The sequence below is a fragment of the Vulpes lagopus genome, chromosome 8, assembly GCF_018345385.1.
Source record: "Vulpes lagopus strain Blue_001 chromosome 8, ASM1834538v1, whole genome shotgun sequence".
Taxonomy (NCBI): Eukaryota; Metazoa; Chordata; class Mammalia; order Carnivora; family Canidae; genus Vulpes; species Vulpes lagopus.
In genome coordinates this window covers 83,204,886-83,226,436 of record NC_054831.1, presented here as the reverse complement: position 1 = coordinate 83,226,436, position 21,551 = coordinate 83,204,886, and the positions used below count along the sequence as shown (strand labels likewise).

At 51.6% G+C, this 21,551-nt stretch overlaps 1 protein-coding gene across 4 annotated transcripts in view; it reads left to right on the top strand.

Annotated features, from left to right (window-relative positions):
* WDR37 (WD repeat domain 37) overlaps nucleotides 1-21,551 on the top strand; it is a 53,218-nt gene that overhangs the window by 24,375 nt on the left and 7,292 nt on the right. For 3 of the 4 annotated variants that reach the window (XM_041765536.1, XM_041765534.1, XM_041765533.1), the window contains 5 exons: nucleotides 1,345-1,389; nucleotides 3,680-3,756; nucleotides 9,303-9,543; nucleotides 10,808-10,949; nucleotides 21,356-21,490. In XM_041765536.1, the coding sequence (XP_041621470.1) occupies nucleotides 1,345-1,389; nucleotides 3,680-3,756; nucleotides 9,303-9,543; nucleotides 10,808-10,949; nucleotides 21,356-21,490 (640 nt within the window). The remainder of the gene's footprint in view (nucleotides 1-1,344; nucleotides 1,390-3,679; nucleotides 3,757-9,302; nucleotides 9,544-10,807; nucleotides 10,950-21,355; nucleotides 21,491-21,551) is intronic. The other variant, XM_041765535.1, reaches the window with a different exon arrangement.

The window sequence follows — 21,551 nt, the reverse complement described above, 5'->3', positions numbered from 1 at the left end:
TGAGATCCATGCTAGGTGTCATGTATTATGCCAGTGTAGGCAGTGCTAAACATAGCCAGCATGGCAGCTGCAAACAGTCATTAAGCGCCTGCTGTATGCCAGTTCTTGGCCGAGCACTCAGCACGTGTTCTTTCACGCATGCTTCATGGGGCCTGTGAGAGAAGCTGTGTCTGTGCCCCGCGTCACCAGGAATGAGCTCCAGGTCACATAGACGTCAAGGCGCAAAGCGGCCGCTGATCTTACAGTTGCCCCTTGACACTGGGGCGTTACTCCACATGACCGTTGGTAGTTTAGGCACAGCTGCCACTGGCTCTTCCCACAGTGATCTGTCGTCTAGAGTTAATAGGGTGTCTTCTAGCATTTCCAGTTCCTCAGAAAAATAGAATCCCAGTGACGTAGTTGGCTGAATCTTCCAGAAAGCCCTTGCTCCGGTTTGCTGAAACTCCTGTGTGTTCTTTTGCACACCATGCACCTGCTCCCGTGTGGGTGTGAGGGCTGATGCCCGGTGTGCCCTGACCCAGGTCAGCTCTGTCAGGGTGACTGGGAGACAGGGTTGCCGGTTCCCCAGGATGAGCTCGCTAGGGGCAGGGAGGTCCCGGCGACCAGGCCCCCAGCCTCCGTGTGCCCCCAGCCTCCGTGTGCCCCCGGCCTCCCTTCGCGTGCCCCCCAGCCTCTGCGTCCCCTGGCCTCTGCCTGCCCCCCAGCCTCTGCGTGTCCCCAGCTTCCGCGTGCCCCACAGCCTCCATGTGCCCCCGGCCGCCATGTGCCCCCCGGCCTCCGCGTGCCCCAGCCTCCACCTGCCCCAGCTTCTGTGTGCTCCTGCTGCTGTCTTGTCCCTGCACTCCCTCCTCCATCATGCAATCCAGCGCAGGAGCACCCCCTGGGAAGATTACCACACCTGGAGGAGGACGCTGTCCGCTCTGATCCTGACCTGCCGCGAGCTGGCAGGGGCCTGCCTTCTTCCGTTCCTGGGGGCTCCTTGAACGGGACAGGAGGAAGGGTGGGCTGTCACCCTGCGCCTGCTGTATTCCTTGTCCATATGTTGTCTAAGTGTGGTTTCTGTTTCATCCTGAAGTATTTTAACTCTAGGTGGTTTCTTTATCTATGAAAAAGATTATTCGTATTCTTCTGTGTGGCCTGTACTTTGTCGACATGATAGTTTATATTCAGTTGTGTTTTTGTGTCTCTAGTCTCTTATGTGTTTATTCGTTGCCTAATTGAATGGATCTAATATTGAACTATTATAATTCTTTTAAAGTTTCCTTGTGATACATGCTGTAGTGGTGATAAGTATTTTAAACCTGTTTTTGTAATTTCTTTCTTTTTTTTTTTTTTTTTTTGCAGTAAATTCTATAAAGTTTCATCCTTCAGAGCAGTTGGCTCTTACTGGTATGTTGATTTTTTTTTTTTTTTTCCTTATGAGCAAAGTTATTGATGATCTTGAAAGAGCTGCCTCTCACTGGTGCCTTACACAAAAGTCACAAGGTCATCAGTAGCTGTTTCGTGTGAAACTTGAGAAATGGAGAAAGAAAAGCACATCGAATAGAACTTTTTAAAACCGTCATGGATCGTGAGTTAGATGAGCTCCTGTAAGAGTGCAGGTGACCCACCGGGAGGTCCTCTACGACACCCATCCTGGTTGCCTGCTTTCCTGCTTGCCCTGGGTGTTTCTCCGCCGAGGGCACTGGGTTCTCTGCAGCCCTGTCACTGCTGCCGAGTTCCTAATCCTGCACACACCTGAAACCGAGAGGGGGAAAATAGTGGCCCAGGTCCTGGTGATCTGCAGGGCCAGTGTTTTTACTCCTTTCTGAGTAGGGCTCCTGGGCTGTGGGAGTGTGGGTTTGCTACCATTTTATATAGTAGTTTTTTTTTTTTTTTTTTTTTTTATGATAGTCACAGAAAGAGAGAGAGAGAGAGGCAGAGACACGGGCAGAGGGAGAAGCAGGCTCCATGCACCGGGAGCCCGATGTGAGATTCGATCCCGGGTCTCCAGGATCGCGCCCTGGGCCAAAGGCAGGCGCCAAACCGCTGCGCCACCCAGGGATCCCTATATAGTAGTTTTTAAAAACACTTTCATTGTTGGGCTGAGGAGTCTGAGACGCATAGTCTCCTGTGACTTTTGGGGACCCTGGCAGTGATCTTGAAGGTTAAATGGTTAAATGTTTGGAAAGAGTGGAAGTCAGCAAGCTTTTTTGTGAAGGACCAGAAGTAAATGTTCTTATTTTTGAGGGCCACATGGTCTGTCACAAGTACTCAGCTCTGTGTTAGTGTGAGAGCGGCAGAGGTGGTGCCTGGGTGAGCAGCCACGGCTGTGGGCAGCCAGCCATATCCTCATGGTGGATAGCAAAGCCTGCCTGGCTTTGGCCCGTGGGATAGAAGCCAGAGGATGAACGTGGGGCTGATCAGGTGCTTTTCCACGGGAGCAGAGTGTAGTGGGAAAGTCACTTTGGGAGCCCCCTGCGTGAACAGGCCTCGACCACAGCTAGTTGATGCCTGAATGAACAATTGGGGAATAAAGTAAGGGGGACTGTCCACCTTATGAAGCTGTTGGGTGTGTGACCGTGAAGAGGGAGACCAGTGACTAGCAGAGGTGGGGCGGGAAGGAGATGAAGACACTTGAGAAGAGCTGCTGGAAACCAAAGCAGAGCACATGGCACTGAACAGAGGCCTGCACGACGGGGGTTTGCATGAGGTCAGCCGGGGAGCTCCTGTGACAGCATAGGAAATGTGCACCACCCACACAGGCCGCTTTGGGGGACATCGGCAGCCACGGAGAGGAGTGGGTGGCAGGTACCCGGTGAGGGTGAGTGCAGATGCCTGTCTGGCCTGTCCGTGGGCCGGTGTGTGCCCTCACTGCCCTGTCTTTCGGCCCCGTCTGAGTAGCACCTTGCACGCTTGGCAGGGGCAGGTAAGGTCTCAGCACTCACGGGGGCCCGGCAGGTGGTGAGCCCATCCGTATGGAACGGAGGGAACACACACTTGCACGGGAACGCCTCGGAACCCTCACGGTCAGAAGCTGCAGCGTAGCGTGTGATGGGTTACTAGAGTTCTGAGGTTAGATAGATGGTGGATAAAATATAGGTGTAAATTTTGCTTGGCCCTTTGTAGCTTTTTACCCCAAAATGAAAGGGGGGATATATTTTTTTAAAGATTTTGTTTATTTATTCATGAGAGACCAGAGAGAGCAAGAGGGACAGAGACACGGACAGAGGGAGAAGCAGGCTCCATGCAGGGAGCCCGATGTGGGACTCGATCCCAGGACCCCGGAGTAATGCCCTGGGCTGAAGGCAGGCCCTAAACCACTGAGCCACCCGGGCTGCCAGGGGGGATATTTTTAACCACTGTCTTTTTAAAAAATTTTTTTTTTTTTTTTAATTTTTATTTATTTATGATAGTCACAGAGAGCTAGAGAGAGAGGCAGAGACACAGGCAGAGGGAGAAGCAGGCTCCATGCACCGGGAGCCCGACGTGGGATTCGATCCCGGGTCTCCAGGATCGCGCCCTGGGCCAAAGGCAGGCGCCAAACCGCTGCGCCACCCAGGGATCCCTTTAACCACTGTCTTAATCATACACTGAACCTCCTGTCAATGGCTCAGGATCCCGGAGTGACAGAGCCTAGCAGAAAGCACGTTTTACATGTGTGCACCCTGGCTAATTGTCCCCTTATTTCTGTCCTCAGCTTCTGGAGATCAGACCGCCCACATTTGGAGTTACGCTGTCCAGCTGCCGACACCGCAGCCCATTGCCGACACTACTGTAAGCAGCACCTTTACTTACCCTGAAAGCACGACACGGGGTATGTTGGTTGGGTTCTGGACACTTGCAAAGCTTAGGATAAATCTGTAGTACCTTGTGGATTGGATGTATGTGATCCCCCTGCCCCCTCATCCCAGGGTTGGACGCCCTAACCTGCCAGTGTGGCTCTATTTAGAGATGGGCCTCTAAGGAGATGGTAATAAGGTCCTGAGGCTGGGGCCTTGGTTCCATGGGGTTAGTGTCCTTACAGACACAGAGAGCTTGTGTGGCAGCCGTGGGAGGACGTATTGACAATCGAGGAAGGCCCTCACTGGAAACCGAACTGGCCGTGCCTCCATCACGGGCACCCCGTGTCCACACAGGCCAAGATGGTGTTGAAAACGCGGGGCTTTCATTTACATGTGCACTGTTTGTTCTCACCCCACTTACCTTGAATGCTAAACATTTGCCATTAATATTTAAAAGTTGTATCCTTAAGTCATGTTTCTGTTGGGAAGGTAAACCACATAAGTCCGTTCATGTGATTATCATGAGGTTTTGCTGCAGTTAGGGAGAGGTTGTGTATTGAGGCTTAAACCGCAGAGCCTTGGCTGACCTTTGTCCTGTCGGGTGCAGCTGTTCCCCTCAGCCCAGCACCCTGTGTTTGTGGCCACACGGAGACCTCGGGCGGCCTCCCGAGGGAGACCCCTCCCCGGTTTCCCCTGCTGGGCAGTGTTCTGCTGTCTGGTCTTCCCAAGCGGTTAGCCTGTCCTGTGCTGTGAACGCGGGTGGAGACCTGCCAGGCACCTGAGCCCAGGAGGAGCTTTCCTGTGTGCTCAGGCCATAGTTGGACGGGAGGATGGCATGTCTTTACATTCAATTGTAAATTTTTTAAGGGTTTATTTATTTATTAAAGATTTTACTTATTTATTCATGAGAGACACAGAGAGAGGCAGAAACACAGGCAGAGGGAGAAGCAGGCTCCCTGCAGGGAGCCCGATGTGGGACTTGATCCCGGGACTCCAGGATCCCGTGCTGAGCTGAAGGCGGCTAGACCGCTGAGCCACCCGGGCTGCCCAGGATTTATTTTTTTATTTGAGAGAGAGCATGAGCGAGTGGGGGGCAGTGGGAGAGGGAGAGGGACACTCAAGCAGACGCCTCACTGAGCTCAGAGCCCAACATGGGGCTCGATCCCAGGACCTGGTGATCATGACCTGCGCCAAAATCAAGAGTCAGTCGCTCAACTGACTGAACCACCCAGGTGCCCCCATTTTTTTTTTTTTTTTAAGCAGTTTAAATGTCGTTCTCTCTGGAGATGGACTAATTAATAAATTCCAGTGGTGAGTAAGAGTTTTCTTTAGTGAAGAAGTCTGAACAGTTCATTTTTAATTGAGTGCATCTTTATCGCAACATGTTCTCTCATTATGGAATAATCAGACTTATCTTAGCCTTTGTCGCTTAAGACTTCGTCGCTTAACGTAGGTGTTCACTCAGGAAGTACTGCTGACAAAGGACAGGGTGGAGGGGAGGCCAGGGTCCCCTCAGAGGATTCAGAGAAGGAAGGCATTAGCTGGCTATGGATTTGTTTTCAAAGAAAGAAAGAAACATGCCAGTTCTGGCAGAGGTAGGGAATTATGTCCGGTACTTTGATGAAAACCAAGTAGAGGGCAGCCCTGGTGGCTTAGCGGTTCAGTGCCGCCTTCAGCCCAGGGCCTGACCCTGGGGTCCTGGGATCGAGTTCTGCGTCGGGCTCCCCCCATGGATCCTGCTTCTCCCTCTGCCTGTGTCTACCTCTCTCTCTGCCTCTCTGTGTCTCCTGAATAAATAAAAATATAATCTAAAAAAAAAAAAACACCAAGTAGATTATTTACAGTGTTAAATTGATCTTTTTCTTTATGATTTTGCTCGCGTCGGGCTGCCTCAGGCTTGGGGGTAACCTGAATGGAGCTGAGCCTGCATCCAGCAGGGAGCAGAGCCGCCACAGAGCCTCGGAAGGCCCCCGCGGCCTGCCCTCCGCGCCGCCCCCAGCACGCACGCTGCGCTAGTCTGCAGCATTTGCTGCTAGTCGTGGCTCACGTTTCCTTACTGCTTCTCCCACATGTTAGAACAGATACTCATCTGCAAAGATTTTGTTATTTTCAGCAGTACAGCTTTTAGACAGATGTTTTCTCCTTTTCTATTTTTTTAAAGATTTTAAATTTATTTGAGAGAGAGAGTGTAAGCGAGAGCACAGGTGGGTGGGAGAGATAGAGGGAGAGGGAGAAGCAGTGAACATGGAGCCCGACACTGGACTCGACCCTGGGACCCTGGGATCATGACCTGGGCTGAAGGCAGATGCTTCTCCGGCTGAGTTGCCAGGTGCCCGTATGTTTTCGCTTGTTAATATGTACCGGGGAGTTTTCCTTGGTGTTCACCACATTGGTAAAGAAGTGCTTGGGCGGTGTCTGGAAGCCGTACAGATGACCTGTTAAGTCACCGTGTGACAGCCTTGTGTGACTTGACTATCTTAATATAGCGAGTGGCTTAATTTTTCCTGTTGGGAAGTGAAAATCGAAGCGAGTTACCTGAGTGGCTTCCAGAGGCCCTTCTTGCCCGGGAGCCTGGATTCCGTGAGAGATTCGGTGACTCCTTGGTTCTGGGCACTGCTAGCACTCCGTGCTGTACTTCCTGTTCCGACGTTGTTGGCATTAGAAGCGGCTAACGTGACATCGATTATCCCCAGGACGTGGGCAGAGAGCACACAAACAACTCTCCTCCTTCCCCTGCCCTTTGCCACGTTAGTGTTAAAAGATCTTACAGTTACTCATGAATAGGATTTAGCACATTTGCATTTAAAATACCTTTTAGTTCTTTGTGTAGTTTGGAAAAATGACTTGTGTCAAGGTTCTGACTCCGACCTTTCCACCGTGGATTGTGATAGGTGGGGCGTTCTAAAATGGGAGCCCAGGCCACTCTTCCTTGTTCTTGGCATCTGTTTCGGCACCTGGGGTCTCTCCCCTGGACCTGCTCTGAGGGCATCCCTGTGTTCACGCTTCCTTGTCACTCAGAACCGCCCCGTAGGTGCACTGCCGCACATCTGGGTAACAGTGAACAAAACTCTGAGGATGTTTGGGATTATCTTTGATAGGTCTCTTCTTTCTCTTCTTGTCTTTCATTTCCACTGGTCGGTCACATCTTACTGCTTCTGGTTCTTACATAATTCTTGGATGCACTCCTCTCTGGCCCCGGGATACCCCTTCTGTAACATGCACCCAGCGATGCCTGTTGAGCTGCCGCCCCACCCAGCACCCCTCTTCAGCACCTGCCCGAGGCACTGTCCACACCACCGCTGCCTGCTGGGGGCAGCAAGTTTCTCTGGGAGCTGAGAAGCCATGTGGCCCAGGAATTGGGGCCTCCTCCTGTGGGATTTCTAGTGACTGTGTTGCTTCTCCCGTCTGGATGTGGTCAGCAGTCAGGCCCCTCTCACCTCGAGCAGGTCACAGTGCTGGGACCTGTCTTCGTCTTCGGGGCAGGTGGTTAAGCCCTAGCTGTCATCATCTCCAGTCCCCACCCCTGACTGGTTCCCTGTCTCAGGCCTGGCTGCCCACATCGTCTTCTCTCTGCATGATGTCAGGAGGGGTGTCTCTGGAGTGGCACTGGTCACCTTGGGGAGCCCTTTGCCAGCCCCTGGCCTTAGTGTGACTCTCCCTGGCTCCAGCTCAGGCTGGATGGTCTTGCTGTACTCTTCACTCCGTGGGCCTGCTTGGCCCCTTCTAGGTGCTGTGTGCTCACCCCCTTATGCTGTCCACCCTGCAGTCCTGCTCAGCTGCACACCACCTGCCTGACGCACTGCGCCCTGCATTTTGCTTTGTAGTCTTTAGTGCGCTTTGAAATTGGTAAACTGTGCATACTTACGTGTGTCTAACTTTACTACTAGATTGTGAGTCCCTGTCTCCCTGGAGAAATCCCACCTGTTTCCACCAGGCCTTTCCTCTGCTCCCTGCACCTGACCTGTGAGTGTCCTGAGCTGTGCACTCCCAGCATGCTGTCCAGGCTTCTCAAGGATTTCCACCCTCCCTGCCTGTCTCTCGTCCAGATCCTTCTAGCCAGTTCTCAGACCCCATGCAGTGGCATCTGTGTCCGTCCCCCCCCTCCCCCCCCCGGTTTCCTGTGCAGACCTTGGACTGTTCATGCTCTCAGCACGGTCCTCTGGGCTTAGCTGTGTGTCCCTGCTGCTCTCTGCTGCTCCCTGCTGCTGCGGGGCCTGCTCATCAGCATCCTCCCACCTTGCCGGGCTCTATCCTGGGAGTCCCTACTCATATTTGATGCTGTGACCTTGGTCCACATCTGTGTTTCTCCCACCTTCTCTCTCTTGAGTCTTGTTGGCGTGCATCTCTAACTTCACTGCTCCCACCTCTGCTGCCATGGCCTTGTTCTTGTGGCTCCCAGTCGGCTTCCTTCTTGGGGCTTCTGCACCTGCTATTCCATGGCTGAGAATGCTGTTCCCTTGATGTTTGTGTGCCTCACTCCCTTGCTTCCTTCATGTCCCAACCCAAGTGTTACTCTAGCAGAGAGTCTCTTCCTGATAATTTTGTATCACATAGCAGCCTTATAGACTGTCTATCCCTTCATCCGCTGTTTTCCTTATTAGCACCTATTACTGACTGAGTATACGTATGACATATCTTTATACCGTGTGTGCATACGTCTGCCCTATATCCCTGCAATGTGTACGTGTGACGTGTTCCTGTTTGACGTGTACATGTGGCCTGTATCTCTGCACTGTGCATGTACATGGGAATTACTTCTCTTTACTATGTGTGTCTTACTATGTGACATACGTGACCACACTAGTGTGTGTGCGTGCAGGCTTGTGTGTGGTCTGTCTTCCTTGCTAGCGTGTAAGCTCTGTGAAAGGAGGACATTGCCAGTCTCTGGCTCCAAGCTCTCCTCACCTGGCCCGTGCATTGTTTGGTATGTCTGCGTCAGACGGTGGTCATCTCCCTCCCAGGCTGTGAGACCACCATGTGGCCTGGCAGCGTGTAAGCGCCTGGTAAATATTTGTTGAATGAATAGGTGAACATATTTCCTTAAAGAGCTGAAGCCTTTATGTTTTCATTTTAGCTTTTAACAAGATACCTTCCTGATATTGTAGGAAAATAAAAGCGAACTCTAGTATATATTCCTATAGCAATAGAATTCTAAGTACCTCCTGAGAACTGAAATATTTCTTTTCTTATTGTGATGAATTACTGACTCTGAATGATATTTTATTACATTTCTACTAATATGTGGTGAACATTTGTAATCATTTTATTTGCTATTTTAGTGGTTAGTGGAAATGGACTGGAGCTCATTTGATGTCATAGTGGCCTTAGTTTTTTTTTCTTCTTCTACTTGGTCATGGGATCCAGCCAAGTAGATCGTGAAGCCGATAGTGAGCTCCAGTTACGCAGCGGATGCTGTGCTGGTATTGGCCACAATGAAGATTGAGTCCTGTAAACTCAAATGACAACAGTTTGATTGTGTAGCTATGTCCGAAAAGACTCCAGATTCCCAGGGAATTTCTTCTTTGCTCTCACCATCAGCAGCAGATATGTGGCGAAGACGAAGTAGAGTGCTCTGATAAAGATGAGCCTGATGTAGATGCAGACGTGTCCAGCGACTGTCCTACCATCCGGGTGCCACTCACCTCTCTTAAGAGCCACCAGGGAGTGGTCATAGCTGCTGACTGGCTGGTTGGGGGGAAGCAGGCGGTGACGGCCTCCTGGGACAGGACGGCGAATCTGTTCGACGTGGAGACAGCAGAACTTGTTCACTCTCTGACAGGTACTAGAAACGTTTGTGTTTTCCAGTTGTGTATTTTGATTTATGTGCATATGTTTATATCTTAACCTTGCAAGTTGCTCCTTATCCAGAATTATCTTTAGTTCCCATGCTATTCAGGTTGTGATTTTTCAAGAATCCTTTTTACATTGGAGAGCTGTTGGTTAGCTACATTTATCTTGAGGGGATTTCATCGTAGCATGTAGTAGTATCTAGATATTTGAAAAAGGGGCGGTCTGTTAGCTCCCTATTACTTTGTAGCAGATTTCCAGAAAAGTGCCTTAAAATAACATGGATTTAAAACTTCATGGTTTCCCTAGGTCAGGAGTTCTAGGCAGTTATGCTCGTTGGCCCTTGTGGACGAAGTGGTGTTACCTGGGGCTGGGGATTCATCTGAGGGTTAGGGCCTGTCCTCTTACTACTGTTGTTGGAAGGACTCATTTTGTTGTGGCGTGAGGCTGAGGTCCTTATTTCCTTGCTGCCTGTCAGCTGGGGACCACTCTGAGCATCCAGAGGTGCCCTCAGGTCCCTGTGGCGCCCTCCAGAGGTGTTTCCCACTTAATTGTGTGCTGTCTTCTGGATTACTGGAGAACATCTCTTTTAAGGGGCCTGCCTGAGTAGGTCAGGCCCACCCAGAGCAGTTTCTTTTGAGTAACTTAAAGCCACCTGGTTTGGAGGTCTCAATTATACCTGCAAAATCTGTTTTCCTTTTAATGTCCTGAGCTTACCAGAGTGAAATCTCGTCACATTTACAGGTTCTGCCCAAACCAAGGCAAGGTGTCCTCCAGGGTGTGTATACCAGGGATGGGGGTTACCGGGAGATCTTAGAATTATGCCCACCTCAGATGTTTTTGCAAATTTGTCAGTAAGTGAATTTCCTCATTGAGTATTAAAGATCGTATTGTACTAACGGCTCCACGTACCATATTATTAGACGTTATTCTGAGAGTGAAGAATTGAGAATTAATCTGTTCACACGCCTAGCCTTTTGAAGAGATTTGCCAGACTTTCCAACTGTCAGGATCAGGAAGTGGATTCCACTCACACTCCTTTTCCTCATCCCTCTGAAAGGACTTGTAGTTCCTGAGGCAGAACCAGTCCCAGCGTGACCTCATGTGCTATTTTTAAGTGATTTCTTTCTTTTCACTGCCTTCATTTACTTTCACAGTATTAGCAGTAGAGACCATAAAGACTATTGTGTGATTCTTGTGTCTCTATAACTACCTGCAGGTGGATGATCTTGCATTTTTGTCGTCTTTGGTTGTAGGGCATGACCAGGAGCTAACGCACTGTTGCACACACCCCACCCAGCGGCTTGTGGTGACCTCCTCCCGGGACACGACTTTCCGTCTTTGGGATTTCAGGGACCCTTCCATCCACTCCGTGAATGTCTTCCAGGGCCATACGGAGTGAGTCACAGTGATTTAGAGATCTCTCTCTATTTGTGGAAAAGGTTTTGTGGGTGGATATTAAAACTTTATTCTTAATTTCCAACTCCACTGTCTTCCAGAATGGCTATTCTTTTCCTAAATGTTTAGCTCCATTTGCATATTTGCAAGCATTTAGAAGACAAACTCACCAAAGTTCCCACAAGGAATGAGATGGCCAAATGGAGCAGTGGGGGAAGTCAGGAAATGCTCTAGGCGTGGTGGCACTCAGGTCCTCTGCTGAGAGGGCCTGGCCAGAGCTGGGGAAGACACACACACACCCCCGACCCTCGTCTTGTGCCTCCCTCTGCCTGGCCATCTGGTGGGCAGCTCAGACATAATCATTTCTTAACAGAGCTCTTATTTCCTTCCAAAAACTTTTCTCCCGGTGTGTCCATTCCTGATAAATTACATGACCACCTTTCCAGTGACTCGTCCCATGGATGTCCCCATCCCCCCCACCCCTCCATGCCCCACCGGCACCATAAGCAGGACTGCTGTCCTGTCCTACCTCCTGAATGTGTCTTGTCACCTGCTCCCCATGCCACCACACCTCTGCTTCTCTCTGGCAGTGCCTGGCCTGCTTGAGTGTTTGCATGACCAGAAGAGCTCCTGCATGCCCAGTAAACACTTCTTAATGACTGAATACTTGCTTATTTGGCTGCTTGAAAATATAGATTTTCTTCATTCCTTCATAGGAAGCAGTAAATAAATCTGCTTTATGTGTTTGACATTAGAATACTAAGGTTCAACGTGCAGAGTTAATGAAATGTTCACAAGGAAACCAGACAGAGATTTTTAAGAAGCTTGAGATCGGGAAAGAAGCGTCTTACGTCTGAGGTGCACTGTGGTGTTGGTGGTAGGCAGTAGCCAGCACATGTTGAAATCTCAGTGTGTTCAGAGAGCTTCCATGGCTATTTAATCGTGTTTTTTTTTTCCTACCAGCTAGAATAACCATAGCCCCAGAAGAGAAGATCTCTAGTTCTCAGTGGTTTATCCAGGGTGGCTCTTGCCATGTCCCTCTTTCATAGGTCTCGGCCACGGAGGAGACGGCTTCCTGTCAGGCGAGCCTGGACAATCTCGAGGGGCAGCCGTAGGGGTGGGCCAGGAGCAGCTGCCCTTCATCTGCATTTACGGCGAGGTTGTTCCGGGCCCGGAGGACGGGGGGAGCCATGTGCTGTCACTGGCACTCACGGCGACATGGGGCCCCGGCACGCATGGCCCTACCTGGAGCTTGCACTTCTCTTCTCCCGGGTGTTCTGTTTTGAGGAGTTTCAAGCATAAGTGAAATTGGGGGGAATAGGGCAGGGACTGTCATGTTTCTCAGGTCAGTTTGACTTTGGGGGTAGTTTAGCAGTTGGTGGGTATATGAAACAATGGCTGTTTTTGAAGAGCTATACTTAGGAGGAACAGAATTGATTATGAAAGGGTTCTTCTGGTTTTTCTCATGGAGTCAGGAGTGGCTCAGAGCAGGCCTGAACCTATCCGCCCTGGGCCTCTTGCATCCAGATCCCCCAGGATGTAAGTGGATGCTTCCATTCACTGTAGCTGAGGACCTGTAGGCTTCTGAGCAAAAATAGAATGTGTCCGAGCACCGGTCTTACTTAGACTGTACGTTTTCTCTTAGTCGAGTTGGGACAAACTCTAGCGTGTTTGTTGATGTGTTGTTACAGGGATAAGAACAAGTTCTCCCTTTGGCGCTGACCTCCCGCGGTAGGTGTCAGAGAAGGGGAAGTTTTACCTGTTGTTAAGCCTCTGGGTATTGGTAAGGCCTGGCCGGGGGCTTGTTGGCTGTGCCTGAGGACTGAGTCTGTCCTGTTCCCCCAGCCCTGGCCGCGAGCGGGGGGGCAGCCTCTGCTCCCACAGTGTGGAGAGACCCCACACCACGTGGTCAGCAGGTGGGGCTGCAGCCTGCGTCATCCGTACCAAGCACTCCTCCTGTGTTACGTTAGCTGAAGTCTCTGGAAATCCTGCAATTCAGAAAAGGAGGAGGTGGGACACTTATAGGGTTTTTAGGTGAGCCTGTCAGTAAAAAAAGATTGCTTTTTTTTTGGGTCTCTGGCATGGGTTCTTCAGGTGTGAGCTTACAGGACACATTAGTCCTACAGAAGATGGTCCCTGTGCAGGTGATGGCAGTGACCCACACAAGGGCTTGCTTTACTAGAACGCAGGAGCCTAAGTCCCAACCAAAGGTACAGGAGTGGCTGGTTTTGGCTGTGTTCAGTTTAATCCCTCACCTGTGTGGCTTCTTGAACATATTAGGGGCTCCTGCCTCCCCCTGAAACCCTTGGTCCCCCTGACAGACACCCCTGCTGCCCTCGGGTGTTCCTGGTGGCCACAGCTACCGTCGCGGACCCGAGGCTGCATTTCCAGCCTCCAGCAGAGCCTGTCACCGTAGGAAGTAAGTCAGAATGTTCTCTCTGGAGCTCGTTTTTACGTCTGCAGGGCTGTCCTCTTGTCGGGGAGCTAACTCTTGGTTTTCCACGGTGACTTCCTTGAGTTCTTCTAACCTCTTTCTTTTCTGAACATTAAAAGCGCAACTCAGCACACTGTTCTGAAGAGCTTTTCTGTTCCTTACCTGTCAGGGTCACCTGAAGAGTCGTAGGTGGAGTGTTCTTTCCGTGGATCATGGCTTAGGCAGAGGCAGTGTTCCTTAAAAATACATGACAGCATGTTTCGTTTGGACCTGAAGTGAGTCACACTGTGCAGAGCTTACTATCCTAGGGCGTCTTTTCATCACATACTCTTTAATAAGTATGTTATATTTTAAAGATTTTACTTATTTGAGAGAGAGGAAGATAGAGAAAAGCACACAAGGAGAGGGAGAAGGAGAAGCCAAGTCCCTGCTGAGCAGGGAGCCTGAAGTGGGGCCAGATCCCAGGACCCAGAGATCATGACCTGCACTGAGGGCAGACGCTTAACTGACTGAGCCACCCAGGTGCCCCCATATGTTGGGGTTTTTTTAAGGCAAGTTGTAAGGGTATAGGTTTCAAGACTATTGGCCTAGTTTTATAATTTGATTTCTCTTGGATCTGGGAGAGAGATATTTTTTCCTTTTCGTTTCATCTTACTGTTATCCTTGTGCTGCTATGTGGATTCTGTGCCTTTTTGTAAAAGGAGAGTTTGAGTGGGGCGCCTCACTGTAGGGATAGAATCAGTAGCCACATGGGTCCCCTTGAAGTCTGTGTGCCCTTGTTTCTGCTGGAGAGAGAGTAAGCTCCTTGACATAAGTTCTGTTTAAGGTTCGCATTGTAAATGTTTAGAAAGGACAGATCATGGTTTTTTCCTTCTTGATGTGATCCATTTCTGTTTTTCACTGTATTGTGAAAGCTCTTCATCATGATAGGAACTTTACCATAGTAGGGTTTACTTGCTGCAGCTGTGTGGCTGTGAGTGTTGGGCTCGCTGCCGGAGCACCGAGTTACGTGAAGATGAATTTTAGGTACTGTATGTAACACGTTTTCCTAATAGCAAGAATGGGAAATTATACTCTTCTTTGAAATCATAGAACTGTTTAATTGAAATATTTTGGAATGTCAGAAATTTCAGCTGCTGGCAGTTTGTTTTCCTGTATTTCTGTCTTCATCAGGAGTTAGAACTGAAATCCAGTGCTTTTCATCTAAAATAATGAAATCCTTCTGTGTTCATGTGTGTGTCCCCTGACAGCATAATGCAGTAAGTGAGCTGTTTCAAGAGGGCTCGTGCTGTGAATGGTAGCCTGCCCTTCCCTCCCGGGGAAGTTGGCGCACACTCCTGGGGGCTGGGGCCCTGTACCCCGGTCAGCGCAGCCGGACCCTGGCCATGTGGGCTGTGCATTCAGGGACATGTCTGCAGGGGGCCTTGATGGTAAGAAGACGTATTCTGAGGTTAAATCCACTAACTGTCCTTCCTTGGAGAGGAACACGAGAGCTGCCCATTTGGATTGTTCTCTAACAGAGGGTCCAGATTCCTCCCTCCTGGCACCATTGTTTCTCTGTGGTTTTGGTGGAGGCCCTCCCTTTCTGATGCTTTGTTTTGTTTTGTTTCAATTGCTATACAAAGGGACTGACAGTTGAGGCAGTCACTGGTCATTAAGCTTCCTCCATGGGTGGCCAATGACTCCAGTCTGTACCCAGCTGACAGTATTCATAAGTGTGAATAAACTCTGAAATTAGCTCAACATGGGTAAAATATCTGAGAATGCAGAGTGTCTCTTTTTCTGTTTTGCTTTAATTCTTCCCATATAATGATAACTTTATCCTTCAAATGTGAGTTTTGGTATTTTCTTCTAAAGAAGACAAAATATCACATCTAACAAAATTTTCAAATATTAGATGAACAATAATGATTGCTTTAAAGTTAACACATTATTTGCTTTTACTCCCAAATACTCAGGGAAGATATTAAGTACTAAATACCAAATTCTAGGTCTTATATGTATGAAGGTGAAAATAGCTTTGAATTTTGTGTTTTGCGATAAGCAATTTTTGAAGAGAAAGCATTTTGATAGTATGACCTTTTTTTAAAAAAATTTTTTATTCATGAGACACAGAGAGAGAGAGAGGGGGAGAGACACATAGGCAGGGGGAGAAGCAGGCTCTGTGCGAGGAGCCCGACGTGGGACTCGATGCTGGGACCCCGGGGTCACACCCTGGGCTGAAGGCAGCGCTAAACCACTGAGCCTCCTGGGCTGCCCGACAGCATGGCCTTTTTACCTGGGTAGTGGTTGATTTTAAGTGTTGGATTGTGTGTGTGGTCAGTGACGCAGGTTGTGTGCAGGCCCCTGGTGTGGGTGGGTGGCCGTCTGGTGACAGAACATGTTGGAGGCTGGGATTTGGGTAGGCTGCATGTGGTTTGAAGTACATTACCCTTGGTGATCACCTGTAAGCCCTTGTCCGGGAGGAGGAGGAGGAAGAGGAGGAGGAGGAGGAAGAGGAGGAGGAGGAGGAAGAGGAGGAGGAGGAGGAGACAGAGATGACGACCTATGTGTGGTGCTACGTTGTTCCTCCGGGGACCGGAGGACAGCTCCAGAGGGCCTCTGGGGGGCGAGTGACAGTAGGAAGACGGGGCCTTTTCATGCCTTTGAGCCTGCACGCCTGTCACTGTTCCAATCCCTGCCCGTGTGCCTGGCAGTCTGATGTTGTCTTTTTTTTTTTTTTTAAATTACATAGTTTGGAAATAATTTTGAGGTTTGGCGAGTTACATAACTCCTGATCATGGGTGGTTGATAACAGTACCATAGAACCAGCGTTGGGAGAGATGAGGACCCCTGCCCCAGGGGTCGTGGTAAGCTGTGTTTTTGGAAGTGTCCTTTGTATGAGTTAGAGCTTGTTTTGTCATGGCGTCACGGAAATGAGGCAGGAGAGGGTCGTGAATACAGGGTGCGGCGTGAGCGGCTGTGTGGCAGCTCCGCACCTCACATTCGCAGACGAGCCTGTGGTTTTGCTGCAGATGCGGCCGTTTTGCAGGTGTTGGCGTTTTGTGGAGAGATCTTGCAGTCTTCCTGTGTGAGCACCTGCACTTGCCCTTCACCCGTGGCTTCTAGCCTGTGCCTTGGGCCCCGGGAATTCACTTCACAGCCCTGTTGGTAGATTTAAAAGCTGTTTCTGATTCAGAGTACAGTTTTTAAAAGTAAGAGAATATTCAAGATTTATTTGCTCTTTTAAGTAAGTTAATAGTGAGTATATAATATATATAGGTAACATGTAAGTAAGCAAGCCCCCATGGTTGAAGAGGGCTAAGAGGTAGCTAGTACAGACGTGGACTTGGGCCCGTTAGTGTGTTTGACAGCTTTGTTGTGAGCTATCACTTTACTTTTCCCTGAGATGATGTGAGAAAGAATCGTCAGGCTGTTAACACAGATGAAACCCTTCTGGCTGCACAGTCGCAGACTCCTCTAGACGGACCCGCGGTGTGTGTGGAGCGGCCTGCACGTGTGGGCCGGGACCACCGACTGACGTGTGCGGCGAGCAGACGGGGGGGAGCAGCTGCCTGAAGGCAGAGCTGGCTTCTGGAAGGTGGTGCTGCCCGGGGTCTGTGCGCCTGGCCCCTGCCCATGCTGCCCAGCCGGGCCTCTGATTGCCAGCCCCGTACCCGCACCCGCTCGCACTCAGCCTTGGCGTCGGCCCAGTGGGTGCGACTGCCGCCACCAGAGGAGCATAACACTCCATTTCCTTTCTGTCCTCAAGAGCTCCCCGGAGTGGTTTCTCCAGAGTCCCTCACAGACCAGGACTGTTTAAAAAAGATTTCAAGTGTGTGCGTGTGTGTATGCATGTGTGCAGAGAGGGATTCTGGGTGTTTTTAGCAGCCTCCTATGTGCTGTGTGAACCCCACACCTGGCGGCTCCTCATGCTCTGCACCTCAGGTTTGGTGTGTACGTGTTTGGGTTGGCTTCCCTGGGAGAGCTTGTGTCTCCCATGAGCTGAGTGCTGGCAGTTAGTACTCTTTGCAGTCCATGCAGCTGAGTGCTATGTCACTCAGTCCTGAGAACATAGCAGAATGCTGGTGCTTAGTCTAGAGAATAAACCACGTGCTGGTACTTGACCCAGTACCGACTGTGTGCTGCTATGTGCGGAGTCTGACGAAGCCTCTGTGCAGAAGGCTGGGGCGCAGCATGTGCACACCTCCTGGGCCCGTGGGCATGACTGACACGGCCACGTGGGGAACGGGGTGCCTGTTGGGGTGGCTGTGGTCAGCAGTCCTGGGGCCAGCCTGGAGCGCACAGACCCGGCTGTTGTCGAACACCGTCAGGGGTGTAATTGTAATGATGCTCTGGAGTTGCGTGTGTGGGCAGGCAGGCCGTGACTGCGCGCTGCAGACACCGTGCTTGTGAGGATGGCGGTCGTCGTCCGTGTTGTGTCCCTGCCCCTGTCATTCTCCGGGGCTTTTCGCTGGACACACAGGACTGGGCACTGGGACTTGCAGTTCTGGACAATTCCTGGCTTGGAGTCATGCAGCACAAGGGCTGAACCTTGGCTTGAGAGAGTTTAGTCTGGCTGAAGCTCAAGAAACTCGGGGCAAAGGTTGCTGTCACCCAGTCCCCATTACTGCGACAGCGGGCATCCCGCGGCGTGTGCTAGGGAGAGGCCTGTGCCCCTGGTCCAGGCCAGCAACTGTCCTGTTGGGCCTGTGAGTGCCAGGACCCTGGGACAGTAATCCTCAGCGGGTCAGGCCGACGGGGAGGGGTCTGTCGCCTGGGTCACTGTCCCATGCAGATACGGAGCTGTAGGCTGTCAGACCGTGCTCAGCCATGGGAGCCATGGTGCTTCCAGGGCCCGGTGTTTCTTGCCCCTCGGAGAGTAAATCGCAAGCCTGATGAAAGGACACTGCTCGTCAGAGTGGCCAAGGTAGCAGCTGCTCGCTGTCGGGTGGGTGAGTTCTGGCGTGTTTTATGACATGCACATGCACACGTCTTGTTCCGTGCAGCCAGCGTCTGCATGTCACATCTGTGTTGCCTTCCTGTGGCCCTGTGGCCTCACCTGGGCGCACTCCCACTCACCATCCTGAGGCTCACTTGCACTCAGTCCTGGGCTGTGGGTGACCTCAGGCCCCTGCAGCCCAGTGTTCGGGCGGGAGTCATCCCCACCGCAGCATGCGGGATGGCCGCCTTACCCGCTCCTTTAACTGGTGAAGAGGAGGGGACTCTTCACGCCTGTGACAAGTCACCGCAGACCAGGACCCTGCCGAGCCACGGCCCTGTGGTCGTGTCCGTGGGTGAGGTGGAGCGGCGTCCCCCTGACGCGCAGAGGCTGCAGCGAGCAGCCTAACCGGGTCCTGCACGGAGCTCCTGCTTGTGGACCCTGTTCTGGGAGCCCTTGATTTCCAGTCTGGAAAGAGATCCTGTGGGACACGATGGGATCTTCCTCGGAATGCTGTGATCTCGCCTGCTTTGGTGGGCGTCGGCCACCGAGGGCTGTTGAGGGCTGTTGAGACAGGGTTCCCTCAGGGCACAGCCACCCGCCTCTCCTTCAGGCATCGGACTCCTGAGCTGTGAGCTCCCGGTGGCGTGTGCTCTAAAAGCTCATGGGTTGGGAGACCGGGTGGGGTGGTAGCAGCATCGTTGAAACTGAAAAGCAGTTGTTGGGGAGGCGGTTGTGGGGGAGGCGGCAGTGGTGTGGTGGCATGCCTTCCCGGCCCTCCCTCGCTGCCCTCCCTCACAGCCTTCCCAGCGGCCCTCCCTCGCGGCCCTCCCTCGCAGCCTTCTCTCGGGCCTCTGGTGGCTCTGGGCCGCAGGGCTGTCATGGGGGCCTCTCTGGGGCACAGCCGCGCTGGGCTCTGCACACATGCTCCGTGTGGCTGGGTGACCTGTGTCCCCCAAACAGCGCCGCCCCTGTGGCCTATGTTGCCTGCTTGCTCCCCTGTCCTGCTTGGATGTAAAATTAGGGCTCATTTGTGGGAAGCTCCATCTGAAACAGAAACGGGGAGCCGAGCAGGCTGCTGACGCGGGCCCGGCGTCTTCGGTGTCCTGGGCCTCTTCTCTGAGCCCTGCATTCGGGCAGATTGTTATGCAAAGCAGTCAGCATTTCTGTGTGACTGGGAAGACAGCTGTTCGTCCTAATGAGGAGTGCTGGCATTGCCGTCTTTCCGTTGATTGAGACCCACGGAGGGAGCGGAATGTTCCAGATCAGGCAGTGGAGTGCGGCGAGGAGGTACCGCGCTGTCAGCTGGAAGCACATGGTCGGCTGCTCTCAGCGACAAGATAAATGAGTTGGCTGGAGTTGGGCAGAGTCTGAGCTTTTCCAGTGAGCGGTCGTGGCGCAGCCGCTTCCTCGTGGGACCGAGGCTGAGGGTGCCTTTCGAGCGAGTGCCCAGTGCCAGCTCTTCCCTTTGATGCCCCACAATACCTGTCAGGATTGTGATTTATTAAAAACCTAATGTCTTTCAGCATTTCATTAACATAAGGTGAGACAGTCTTTTGTGGAGACTTTTTTCATTAATTTAGCCGAGTGTTCGCGGAAACTTCACTTGGCCACGGCCCCCTGACAAGGCGAATCTATGGAGAAGTCCCCCGCGTCTGCACAGCTCGGCCAGAGGGTGAGGTCCTCAGAGCCTGCGGGGGCCCCTGCACCTGCGCCCCTCGATTCCGGGCCGCCCTGTAGATTGAAACTCGGAGTTGAGGGGCACCCCCAGGGCGGGCTCTGGCTCACCCCACCTGGGTCTCTGTGCGGCCTGCATGGTCCCTCTGTGGTCTCAGTGGGACATTGTCCTCCACGCTCGTCCACCTGTGACAGATGGCAGGAGTTCCTTCTCTTACGGCTGTGTAGGAGCCCACTGCCTGTCCACATGTCGCATCTTCCTTCCCCGTGCATCTGTGATGGCCGCTCTTGTGGGGCCTGGGTCTCGGCTACTGGGAATAGTGCTGCAGTGAACGTGGGAGTGCAGGGAGCTCCTTAGGAGGCTGTCTCATTTCCTTGGAATATATGCCCAGGAGTAGGGTTGCTGGGTTGTAGGGCAGCCCCTATTACCTTCTTGAAGACCCTCCTTACTGGTTTCCAGATTGGCTGCAGCAGCTTGCATTCCCACCAGCAGTGCACGAGGGCTCCCCTTTCTCCACGTCTTTGCCAACATTTGGGTTTTTTTCTTTTTTCTTTTTTTCTTTTTTTTGATGGTAGGCCTTCTGGTGGGTGTGAGTGGGATCCTGTGGTTTGGTGCATTTCTCTCATGATTGGTAACGTTAATGGCCTTTTCCTGGGCTTTTTGGCCATTCATAAATCTTCCTGGGAGAAAGGTCTATTTAAGTTCTTTGCACCTTTTTTTTTTTAAAGATTGATTTGCAGGGCAGGGAGAGAGCAAGCGTGCACACGCGCAAGCAGGGGAGGGGCAGAGGGAGAGAGAGAGAATCTCGGGCTGACTGCCCGCGGAGCGCAGGGCCCGATGCAGCTGGATCCCATGCCCTTGAGATCATGACCCGAGCCGATACCAAGAGTCTGTGCCTAACTGACGGAGCCCCCCAGGCGCCTCTCTTTACACATTTTTAAGGTAGAGGTGGTGGTAGTGGTTGAGTTGAATAAATTTTTCTCCAGTGTTCTGATTAAACAGAGTTGGTGTGGATTTCTCTTTCCTTAATTTTCTGCTATCAGGTGTGATACTGGCACATCCTGTCCAATCCGTGTCTTCGGGTAGCTTCTCTTCACTCCATTGCCTGAGGAGGTTGAACAATACGATGGACTCATTTCTAGTCTGCTGAGGAGAGGCTCGGTTTGTGCAAGTTTACCCTCACAGAGAGGTTTAAGCAGGAGGAACAGTTAGCAGAGACCCCTGTCCGCCTCCACGTTCCCAGCATCCTGTCCGCCTGGCTCGCCGGGGCCTCTGGCAGCGGGACCACGTGCTTGTTACACGGGTGGGGGGAACTCGTGTCTGTACCCTGCAACTCCCTGACGGTCTTCTGAACCTGTGTTCTTTACTCGCAGCACCGTGACATCTGCCGTGTTCACCGTGGGAGATAATGTCGTTTCGGGCAGTGATGACCGCACAGTGAAGGTCTGGGACTTAAGGAATATGAGGTCCCCCATTGCGACTATTCGCACGGACTCTGCCATCAACAGGTGATGAGAGCTGCTTGTTGTGCCTTGAAAAGGGTGCACTGTAATGTGGGGTCTCGTTCGT